Source organism: Platalea leucorodia, assembly GCF_965183815.1.
Source record: "Platalea leucorodia genome assembly, chromosome: 1".
Taxonomy (NCBI): Eukaryota; Metazoa; Chordata; class Aves; order Pelecaniformes; family Threskiornithidae; genus Platalea; species Platalea leucorodia.
Window position 1 is genome coordinate 157282225 of NC_138823.1, and position 12477 is coordinate 157294701.

The 12477-nt window shown below is 40.1% G+C and overlaps 1 protein-coding gene across 1 annotated transcript in view; it reads left to right on the forward strand.

The window, feature by feature from the left end:
* Positions 1-12477, forward strand: part of DIP2C (disco interacting protein 2 homolog C) — a gene marked incomplete at its 5' end in the record, with an annotated part of 324759 nt that overhangs the window by 226965 nt on the left and 85317 nt on the right. Inside the window, 2 exons of the mRNA XM_082316598.1 lie at positions 79-170; positions 4090-4200. Coding sequence (XP_082172724.1) covers positions 79-170; positions 4090-4200 — 203 coding nt within the window. The remainder of the gene's footprint in view (positions 1-78; positions 171-4089; positions 4201-12477) is intronic.

Here is a 12477-nt window from a genome sequence, read left to right on the forward strand (position 1 = left end):
AGGTATTCTTTCCTTTGAATAATCTTGTAAAACATAAGAAGAACTTTAAAATTAATTTCACAAATTTTGTGTTAATAGGCAAACTTTGGACCAGAAGTATGAAGGTTGCTTACAATATACTACATAAATTAGGCACAAAACAAGAACCAATGGTACGACCTGGAGACAGGGTGAGTATCTATCATCTCAATGATTTTTAATTACTAATAATTCAGATCCCATGTTGACAGAGAGAGAATGAGGTATTTGTGGTGCTCAGAGGAAATTAATGAAGTAAAATGTTGGGAGGGTGAAATCTGCCTTTTGCTCAGAAAAAGACTGATCATTCAGACAGATGTTTTGAATTGCATAATAAATAAGCTGAGCTGGTACTCACTGAATGGTAACTTGAAGTCGTGGCAACATCAACAATAAACATTCCCATGGAAAGTGATTTTTGGACATAGAACAGCAGTCTGTTTAGCAAAAGCTTGCTTTTGGAGCCTGGAGGTGTCGTGTGGGTAAAAAACTTACTTACTAATGACTTTGTAGTTGTTGAGATGGTAGAAGCAAGAGAAGCATTGTGGAGGACAAAGACAAGCAAAGTAAGCACATTTTGGCAGCCAGTTAAATAAATAAATTGCGCTGAGCGGTAACATGGAGAATATTTCCCTTCCTGGTTCCTGACTCTGATGCAGCTACTGCTAGAGGCTGAATCTAGGTGAGTGGATAAAGTCCACAGAGAGCAAGGGTTATAGAGGTAACCCTTGAAGTTCTTAAATGAAAACAAGAACATCCTATGGTTTTGCTACTGACGTACTTACAAACCTACCGCTTCCTCTGTCAAGGCTGGCCAAGCCTGCTACCCCTTTTCTCTGCCAGAGCGTGTATAGAAATTTCCACAGGTCCCATTCCAGGTTGGCTTTAAGCCGTGGGATGGACATTCCAGAACAAATTTGTCAGAAATGCAAATTTTAGTCCTGCCTTAGTGCTTAGAGTTGTGAGGGTGGGATTAAGTCTTCCTCCCCCAGGGTCTGATAGCAGTTCTCAAACTGTTGGTTCACTTGGTCCTCTTGTGCCACACGTGAGAAACATGTCTGTTTGCATTGCACGTTTCTTAGGGCTTCAAAAATGAGAGCATGCAATAACGCTTCCCAAAAGAAAAAAAGAAGAAAAAAAAATTTAAAAAATGAAACCTGACAGTCTTTCCTATGTCTCTTTTTGAAATAAATCATAAAGAATTTAACTAAAGGATCTCTAGATCCTTAATCTAAATTACTTCCTACAATGGCGTTCAGCCAGGAGTAGGATCTGAAGAATCTCTTTTGCTTGATATACAAGTGTGTCTCTAAGCAACAGCAGAAGAAACAAGTTGTTCAAGTGTACACATCAAAACAATCCACCCAGAAAGCTCCAAAAGGAATAAAGTTCACATATGGGCAGCGTGCATCTCTCCCTATCTGTTGTGTGCTAACCGTCCATCTTCGTATTCGTTCACTGCAGCAGCCACTGGCATCTCCTAGCATTAAGAAAGGATTTGTGGATAATTCAGGCTGAAAGCTGGAAGTTTAGCTAGTGCAGGACACACAAAAAACAAATTGCGGCTTTTCTAAAATAAGTCCACCTAGATTACAGTGAAACAAACATTTATAGCCGAGTGCTGAAAGCATATGCTTTGCATTGTAAAAACATCTTGCCTAGCATCCCTGTGTAACAGAAACATGATCATTGGAAGCCACTTCATGTTGAAGATGAGGTGTTAGTGTACATCTGATGTTCTAGGCTGTTATTCTGGCTGTTATCCCCCTGTTGTAATAACATAAAAGCTTTCTGACCTCTTTGAAGATGGCTTTTTATTCTAAGTAATGTATTTTGTGTGACAACAGTTAAAGGTAGTTTTTAAATACTAAATGAAATACAGACATGTATTTCTGGTCTTTTCTAAATGAGAGTGTAATTGTTTCCTTATGTTAATATTATATAAAATTCAGAAAGGCCTTTTTCCCTTTAAAAGCATCTTCTATCAATACAATCTCTATTTTTCATAACTACCATTACATCACTCTTGTGCTTTGTCTGAGCCAAAAAGTAGGTGAATGTGTCTGCATTTGATTCCCTGTTTCTGATATTATTACAGTACACGACGAACTGCATTTGCATTCTATAGTCACTTCAGAAATTTAACCTTGTGTCACCCCAGACAGCTGCCTGGAAATTAAGCTTGCCCTCTGAAATATCTACTAGATAACCAGATTCTTGTCTGGTAATATAGACTCTATGTTTTGTTTTCCTTCAGCCTTACCCCTTTTTGCTTTTACACACGTTATTTATTTATTTGGTAGGGTCTGTTAGTGATTAATGTTTTTTGGAGGGGAAGTTAATGCCTCATTCCCACTGGACTTCAGTGAGATTTTTTCACCTCTGTCAGCTCCTTTGCAAAGATTCCCAGCCAAACCTTCACTGCATGTATGTAAACAAAGGCCAACACAAAAACCAACAGTCCTCAAAGTATCTTTTGGGATCTTTCAACATCTTTCAGATGTTTGCTGGCCTCAGCAAACTCTACCATCCTCTCAGTGCACCTAGCAAAATCCCTTCCTTTCCGTTTCCCTTGAGGCCGTTTATGGTACGTGCATGGGGAAGACATACGGTAAGCTCTGCACAGCCACCTCCAGCAGTTGGATTGTTTCATGTGCAAGCGTACAGATAAAGTAGCAATGTATTTTCTCTGAAGTTTCTCTAAACAATTCTGAAGTTACAGGCTTCAGGCTTCAGCTTAAAAACAGAGATATTTTGGACCTACTTGGACAAGGCTGGTTAGATTTCTTCTAGTTCGAAGAAATCAAGTTAATCTATGGGAGGCAACTATCTTTGAAGCCATATGAAATAACTGGAAACACTATCTCCGGTAACTGAACCTTGGAGCATATATGAAAACATGATGATTTTCTGTCAAGAGACTGAAACACAGAACTCCTATGGATGTCAGAGCAGTCAAAACTCAAGAGTTATTAAGTAGTTTCAGCAAATTTTAAGATGCTGTAATAATACACTCTCAACCTATGTGCAAGCCCAAAGGAATTAAGTTCGAAGTCATTCACCATGCGTTTTGCATGCCACTTCAGTTGACCGTGCAAGATAGTTACCAGCTGCATTACACCTGTTTTAAGACATGAGCTGCAAACGTGCATCTGACTGAAGCAAAACAAAAATGTAGACAGGATCTAGTGACTGAGGTCGTTCACCAGTAAGTGAGAGCAGTAGTCTTCCCTGCCCTTGCAAGGAGAGTCGTGGACTCTCGAAGTTGCTGGATCCTCAGCGAGACTGTGCGCTCTCGCCTCTCCTTCCCCTTTGCCCCTGGAGGATCTTTGTCTGCAGTGCCCGCAGCAGTCAGCTGCACAGTTCGTCACATTGGGGGAGGAAGGGCACCCAGCGAGCATACAGGTGATTTGCTATGATATTTCATCTTTTCTTGGCATTCTTTTATCAAAATAGTTCCCTAGCACTAAAGCTGTGAAGTTTAACAAATCCAGGCCTAGGTTGGCATGCTACCTGGCCAGGTCTGGATGTGACGTTGCCTTCTCTAGGTATCAGCTATTTGTGTTCTCCAAGTACACAGAAACTTCTGCACTTGGACAACAGTCCAATCCTAAAATGAGGCAAAACAGGGAGACAAAACATGTGTTAATGATTGACATAATGGCATAGTAAGTCTGCGTGATCTGAATTGGTCACAGATCCACCTTGTTTTCAGTAACTACAAGCAAATTATTAAATTAGAATGTAAAATTCTGTTAATTCCATTTACATGGTTATTTAACATCTGTAAAGCAATCAGTAAATTGAGAACCAGATGAAAGGTATTTTCAATGTAGGAAACAATGCAGCATGAAAATATTTAACTCCATCATAAGGGAAAATGTTCACAAAAGGAATATCTATCACAATAAATTCCTTCTGATTCTTCATTCCTCTTTCATTATGTATTTAAATAGTTATCATAGAAATGGTTCGGTAATCATTTGTCTCCAAAAGGAAGCATGGAAACTCCAGTTATCATTATCTGAAAGCTGGTATAAAACAGTTTTAACATATGTCTTTTTGTTTCAGGTAACACTTGTATTTCCTAACAACGATCCTGCTGCTTTCATGGTGGCATTTTATGGCTGCCTGCTTGCAGAAGTTGTCCCCGTCCCTATTGAAGTGCCACTTACAAGAAAGGTAGGAAACTGAATTTCTTCTCTATATTGCATTTTAAAACTTATGTTAGAACAAATCACAACTGAACATAGCTTTTGAGTACATTTTTGAGGTTAACTAGCTCTGAATCTGAGGATACAAAGATAGTGCTGTGTGGTGAGTTATATATAGTTCCTTCTTTTCTGTGATGGAAAATCTGAAGATGTGCTTGCAATTTCAGCAGATGCAGGTCCGTCTGGAAAATGAGAGGAAAATTTTCCAAGAGAACAGCTCTGCCAGTCCTAGATGGATTATCTTTGTAGCCTCTCAAAGCATTCTGGTGTGGGCCACTGACAAAGAATCATTGGCAACAACTGCTGGTTTTCCACCTGTCCCTGCAACCCAAGCTATGTTATAATGCCACTAGTGCTGTGTATGCTACTTCAAAGCAGTTATGGAAATGCCTTCTCCTGTGTCTATATGTGCATATGTATCCCGAAGCTTCTGTCACCACGGTCATCTCCGCCAAGGGTGGCACTTGAACTAATTAAGTTTGGGAATTCTTGCCGCAGAACATATATTCATAGAGAAAACTGACCATTGCTAATCAAAAGCCTTTCACATCCAGTGTTCGTTCAGAGATTCAGCCATGTGTCCTAGGGAAGTGTTAGTAGCCAGGTACAGCAGTTCCAGCCAGAAAGGATGCCTGGGGGCAATGAGGGGAGGGGGCTCGGTGGTGTAGGTGAGCCACAGCTGGGGAGCTTACACTGACGCTGCTGAACTTGCATTTTTTTCTGAGCATGTATGCCTTGAAGGCTGTAAATACAGCAAAATGTCTTTATTCATTGCAAGTTACTTGGTCATATCCCCTCAGTTTTACCACGGCTGGCCACAATGCCTGTTGTCAGGTTCTCCCAAATATCCCCTTATATAATCCCTTTTTTATTAGCTAGCACTAATAATGCCTTACTTCACTTTAATTATTTGGTCTGGAATTGTCCACACAAAGTGTGTCCTTTAATCCTTACAAGCTTTCTTTTTTAAACTGAATTCTTTTGGAAAATGTTGAGTGAAGCCATGAGGTGTTTCCAAGGAAAGGGCTGGGGAAATTTATTGCTTTGCTCACATTTTCAATTTTTCAATTGTCAAGGGCTTTTCTTTGAAATGCTCTGGTGTCACAGCACCCTGGAGCAGAAGCCCAAATCTTTGTTTCATGGGCAAGTACCCTGCCTTTCAAATGAAAACCCATGAAAACAAGTCTCTAAGCCCTCATAAAGGCTTTGCAGTTTGCACATCTCACAAAGCAATTTAACAGCTAGAAATACGTGGAGATTCCTTCCAAGCTGAACATGTTTGATCCTTCCTCATCTCTGAGGAGCAGAGTTGATCTCGTCATTTCTCCATTATGTTCCCACATGCCCTGGCCAACATCTGTGGTGGGCCCTTGCCATGATGAAACCAGAAGCTGGCAGGGAGATAAGGGGTGGTGGCTGGAGGAAGGTGCTGAACTGGTGGAGTAGAGAGAGATGGGGGAATGTGAGTGGATCAGACAACAAAAGGCCATGATCCAGCTGAGCAGACGTGAGCAGCTGAGCAGAAGGAGGGGCACTGGGAACCGAGGGAAAGAGGAGACAGGAGGTGCCCCAGCTTAACTGGCTAAGACTGGAGGAAAGCTGCAGGTGAGCTAGAAAGGCCATGCAAGGAGAGAGGATGGGACCTCAACTAGTCTACCTGCTTTGGGGAATAAGGTTATGCTATTTTATTTGTAAAATATTGTATTTGAGAGCACTGAGAGGTGGACATGACTACAGAATGAGGATAATGATTTTAGTAGAAATACAGCGTGTTTGCGTCAAGCTATCACCGTGCTTTCACATGTGAGTGCAGTACCTTAAGATAGTTTGAGGCAGTTGCATAACATGGTGCATTATTTCAATATAAAACATAGATTTTAAATGCATCAACAAAAATACGCGAGCAGACCGTGTACATTTTAAGATCATACGGAGTGTTCACATGAGTACGTCTGCTTTCATTCTACAAAAGAAAGAAGCAACATGGATTTGAGGGATAAAATTCTAATATGTCTTTCCCTGTTACTATTTTCCAAGGTTTAATGACATTTTAAAGTACAGGGATAGCTGTAAATTTGATTTATTTTGGAACATCTGATACCACATCCATCCAGTAAACTATAAAATCCAGCTGTCCAAGTAAATACTCTATGTCAAATTAATAACTTACCCTAATTTGGCTGAACGTCTTGTGTGATTTTTTTTTTAAAATATGTGTGTATATATGGATATATAAATACACACTTACATATGCATATATATATTTATATAAAGGAATATCTACAGACTTAGGCTGTTAACTATTGCCAAGATTATTCCATAATGTTTAAATATCAGATTAATAAAACAATAACAGAGATGTCAGTAGTAGAGTTAGAAAAGCAACATGACCTATAATCTATGAATAACACTATGCAATCTCACAGCATATACTATTGCAAATATTTTTGCATTTGTTTATATGCAATGGGAACTGGGGTGGAAACAATGAGATGAAAATCGTGTTCTGGGTCATCCCAGAAGGAACACCTCTGCTTGGTCAAACGGCAGCGGATTGCTTCTGGCATCCGTGGGAAGATGTCATTCGTGTCATCACACAATGGCCTAGACTGTTCTTTTATGCTTTTCCATTATTTGTTCTCTTTTCTCCATGCTTCAGTACTTTCTGGCAGTGGACATTTTTTGGTTTGCTTTTTGGAAGACAGAGATGCAAACTAACAAATAGACGGACAATTATATTATAGGCTAATACAGACTTAAAGAATAATAAGCTGATACAGGATGAGCTATTTCAGGGAGTTATATTATAAGCACATTTTTAGTATTAAATTAATATTAGCAGCTTTAATACTGTTCTGCATTTTCATAAAGAAGAGTTTTTCACAGCTCTATGCAAATTTTTTGTGCCTGGCAGTTTAAAATTGAACAGTAATGTTTGCAGCCAGATAGCCTTTCGGCTTACATATTACTCTGCAGACATCTATATCCATATGGAAGTAAAGGCTTTGTGTTACCAGCCCGTAGATTTTGTGTGCATTACCTTTTCTTCGTAGCATGACTGGGGTTTTTTTAAGATTTTGGCAGGGTTTTTTTCTGGTTCATTATTAGGTGAGGGTCCATCTCTCCTTGCTCTTTTCTTCTGTATCCCAACTTTGTGTTGGCAGAACACCTAGCATTAGTTGTACTTCCCCCAAGGACTTCAGGAGACCTGTCTGACATGGCATCTGGGATGGATTGCCTGAATACCCAGCAACCACGCAGCATTCTCTAGTTTAGGTTTATATCCAGAATTCTCTCTGGTGTTCAGCAAAGACCTGGAAATTGGCATTCACGTCAGCATGGTTTTGGCTCTTTAGACTTGGGAAATCAGATCTAAAATTAAAAACTGAAATCCCAGGCTTTTTTTTAAGTACGTCAAAACTAACTCTTTATTCTAGAAGCAGCAGTCAGGGGTTCCATGGTCATTGTAATGACAGAACAAGCTGTGTGTTGTATTTCTTCTTCTTTCCCTGCATTAATACCACTGAAATGCCTGTATCATGAACACTCCCCAAAATTTTTATAACTAATCCTCATCCCTTGGATTATGGGCTATGTTCTTCCAGAATAGTGTCCCTCTTTCCAAATATTCTCTGTTTCCCAAACATTAGAAACTAGTATGTTCCCTCCAACGTCTCTTCCTTCTGAGCTGCCACTTTTGTTAATCTTGTCTGAAGCTGGAGTATTCCAAATTGTTTCGTTGTATGTGTGATATGATGTGAATTGCAAACTATATATCATAGAATATGCCATCAAAGTAGATGATACAGGATTTTTGACATGTTAAGTTCTAGTTCAAATAGCGATTTATTATTTCCCTTATGAAAAGATTTTAAAATATGGTTTTGATTTCTTTTTCTTTAGATTTGTTAGGTTAATGTTTTTTTCCATTTGATGGGTGCCATGAAAATTATTATTATCCTGCTCTGATACAGTCAGGGGAGCTAATAAGTTTTAATCTTAGAATAACATTTTTGTCCTCCAAGCACATTCGTAGTTATGCTCAATCACATGCTGTGAACATACGAACAAAGCGATCCCACATAGATCTTCATGGCCTCCTTATCATAGGCGGTGAGTATTTGTAGCAGGGTATGACATGAAAGCATGTAAAAATCTATTTCTCAGTCAAAACACTATTTCCTAGCCTGTTAGATTTAATGCTGTGTGTGCTTCCAGCAGGCATTTCTGTGCTCTTCCAGATGCTGGCTCTGACAGGGTGACTGGGAGAATGTGCCTGTGTATCGTCATAGGAAATCGGGGGATACCCACTCCAGGACACTTTGGTTTTTTTAAAGGATGCCTCATACAGGGTAAAAACTGTTTTTCAGGAGCTCTTTTTATTAAATCCTGAGAAGTTAGGTTATTAAAGCTTTAACAGTAGCCAGAGAGATATGTCTCTTTAAAGACAGTGAAATTGTCCCAGTCTTGTCTTCCATTTGAAGGCAGAATTGTATTCCAAAGGAAATACAACTTGACGCCTTTCCTAGTGTTTCAGGGCCTGAGATAAAATGAGCTTTGTTTCCTCTCAGCTTTAGTCATCGTTGGGCTGTAGTGTGCCAGAAACACTGGAGCTCTACATACTTTTGAAGGTCTTTTGACAATGCATCTCTTTCTCCGCTGGATTTAAATATGCATAAAATGTTAGTATTTTCTTTTCGGTGACATAGTTTTCCAGTCCCTCCAAAGAATACAAGTTCCCTCAGCCCCACTGAGCCCCTGGTGCACACCCCTGGACCCCTGTAAGCCCTATGCCCATCCTTCCCTCTTCATCTACTTTGGCAGCTAGGCACTCAGCAGAGGTCTTTGCTGAGTTGGCCACAGTGAATCTCAGATCCTTTAAAGTCTACATTTTCTTTTTATGTTTTTGAGTTTAGGCAATGGTAGTTTCCTAGAGAGCATATCACATTTCATGCAGCGTCCCCTGTCAAAAATAACCATTGTCTTGCTTTCATTAAGACTTTTGGACATTAAGACTGCTCGTAGTTGCAGATTTCACGTGCAAATTACAGACAGATACCAAAGCTCTGTCTGAGGAGACAGCTGGTTTCTTCATCTTAAAGTTGGTTATGAAAATTGCATCTGCTTTGTGTTTAATTTTTATTAAGGTCTTTGATATTTGTGTTTTAAAAATAGAGGGTTTCCTTGATGCCTTTTCACTTTTGGTTCAGAACTGGTGATGCTTGGCCTTTACATCTGATGGTTGCCCTATTTGTTCTTTACCAGCAAAATTTTGTTAGGGCAAATGGAGCTCAAAGAAGCATTGTAACAGAAAACAAGATTACTTCAGTCTGCCATGCTTCCCCACATAATTCTCATTTTGAAAGGAGTCTGGGATTTGCAAGTGGACAGGAGTAACCTTTATCAGGCCAACCTTTGCACAGGCTGTCTCTTCCTTCCTTCCTTATTAGATAAGGACATGCAGTCTCGCTTACAGAGAAAGGATCATAATTGTTTTCCTTCACACAGATACTCTCACAAAGCATTACAGAAATGACATTAACAGCATGCTGAAATGCAACCACACGTGGGATTTTTTTATCCTGACAATGAATTATCACTCTCTGCAGCAGGAAGAAGACGATTTGCCTCCAAGTACTAGCGAAAACCTTTAGGGAACCTTTAATAAAAGTCTTTAGAGAACCTTGAATGGTTACCTACAGCAGAGAGGATTTCCGGCTCGCTTCATCTGAAAGATTGATCTCTCTAGGTGTGTGCAGACATAGTCTAAAGCTATGCAGACCTCATTTTTCGTACCTCAGCAAGTGCTGTGCCTTCAAGAAATGTAAAATGATAGTTCCAAAGTCAGCAATTGGTCTCAAACCTCATGGTACAATACCTCAGCTCTGTCTTTTGCCTTCCACCTGCATTACGTGTCATTTCAAACTGTGAATTGTGGAGGATTTGACAATGAGCATCGCTGGCAGGTCTATCCCCATCTGCGGCTGGGACTGCGTTGGTTGAGTTGTTTCACCTGGTCTCCACTGGCTCCCTGAGGTTTTTTCTACCCCCACAAAATTCAGCAAAATAAAGTGTGGCAAGTGGGGGGTTGCCAAAGTAGCAGATTAGCATGAATTACCAAAATAGCAAATAAAACTGCTGACAAAACAGTGTATCCTGAAAATCTATTCCCTTTACGGGCAGGAGAGTGATTTTATTTAAGGGGGGAGGAAGATCTTTTTTTTTTGGCAGCAGATGATTTGGTTTCTTTTTTTTTCTACTTACAAAGCAGTTTTCAGCATTGCAGACATTCATTTTACGGTACTCAAAAGGGATGCTGATAACTTGTCTCTGAAATCTGAAATAGTCAATGCCTTTAAAGTTAGTAGTCTTTTTTCCTGGCCCACATGGAAGCTTTGACTGCTTCATGCAAATGACTGCGTTTTCAACTCAAATTTCATTTTTCAAACTTACAAGTTTTACCCAAGGTCCTCACTGCTCTGGGCCTGTCATGTTGAGGTATGAGGAACAAGCAAAGACTATTATATTTACATGCTTGAGTGTGTAGGTAAGGTTGTGGTGTGTCTGTGGGATGTATAAGGCTCTCGGCTTGAGGTGGTTTCAGATCTTCCACCTCCTGGCTGTCAGTCCAGTAGCTCAGCACCACTTGAGTAGTTAGAAACAATTGCTTCTGTGGGGCAGCAGGTATCACAGGGGCACTTGCATGGGGCAAGGGATGTCGACCCCTTCTTCATGTCTCTGTTCTCTGCAGTACTCTTTGCTTCTAAGACAGGATGAAGCCATGAGCAGCAGGCAGGAGGTGGTGGTAACTAGTTAGGAGGTGTGAGACTGAGACTGAAAGTGGGAATGATGGACACAGACCAGCAGACTGCCAGAAAGCTTTGTTGTGTTCGTACTGTAAGATCCTCAACTGGAGCTCCCATGGCCATTGAGAACAGTGTCTATCACAGTACCTCTACTTCAGCATCTTGATTTGTTTTTTTCTTGCAAGGCAGGATTTAGTGTGGACACCAAGGGCAGGGCATAGGATTTGAAAGTCTGTAAAACACACTGGATATTGTCTATGTATGGTGAAATTCTTCCAATCTCCTGTGGTAGTGTTGCGTCACATAATTGTTTAGCCATGTTGTACTTTCAAACGAAAGACTTAAAAGTACAGAAAAGATTGGGGTGAAGATTTTAATGCTATTTGAGATGGGGATGTCCTGATGTAAAAGAGTCTGTTATTAGAAACTGTGACATGTGAGTAGATTGTATTAAGTAATCTGGTCATTATTCTCCCTGCTTGTGTGTGAACTACTACAAATGAATGAGTAATATTTATGGGGACATGCTCTAAACCAGTTGATAAGGTACTAAGTGGAAGCATAGTCATTCTTTCTTGTGATATCTAAAAAACTCAAACTGTTAATACAAGTTTCCTTTTCCTGCTGTTTTGTTTTGCTATGAGAAGAGCTTGACACATCATTTTGTAACTGATGCATCCCCCAGGGCCATGATAGGCTGATGCTCTAAGGTCCACACTTTTAACTGGTTTACGTATGTTAGATTTCTTAATGGAATTTATTAGGTTAGTTTCTGCTTATAAAGTCCTGCATTAAATGGAGTTTGATTGCTTGAGAATCAGCATTTTCTTGCTACAGTTGTGAAACAGTTCACTAGCAGTCTTTTATAGGGCATACAGTTATAACAACATTTTATTTTTAATTGAAAATTGAGGGTGATGCAGTAGCTGCATTCAGTTATGAAATTTATGTGCAAAATTTGTTTTAATTGGTAGTTAGAAATTCATACATATACATACATTGGTAACCATTTTTTAGATTGAATTTAGTGAGAAATTTTGGGTAATGGTAGTACGGATCTGATATTTTAAGAAACCGATGACCTCCCTTTATACATGATAGAGTAGCAGGTCTCAGAGGCTATGTCTTGCCAAAGGAGTGGTGTTCTCCATGGAGCACTCCAGCCCTCATCTTCCTGCCATTCCTTCTGAGGGCCCTCCAAGGAGAGCCATCTCTCTCCTGCACTGGTCAGGCACTCACATTTCCTTCTGTTGAGCGCACTCCAAGAGTGGAGACACCAGGTCTCATCCTAATGCGGAACCAGGATCCAATCTGGCTAAGCACTTGTCCTAGGGGTTTGACAACGTAGATATGGACCAGCTAACACAAGAGTCAGTGAGTACAGTAATACTTGACAAAGCCCTTTTTGTCCTGGAAGCCCCCCTGGTGCAGGTACGGTG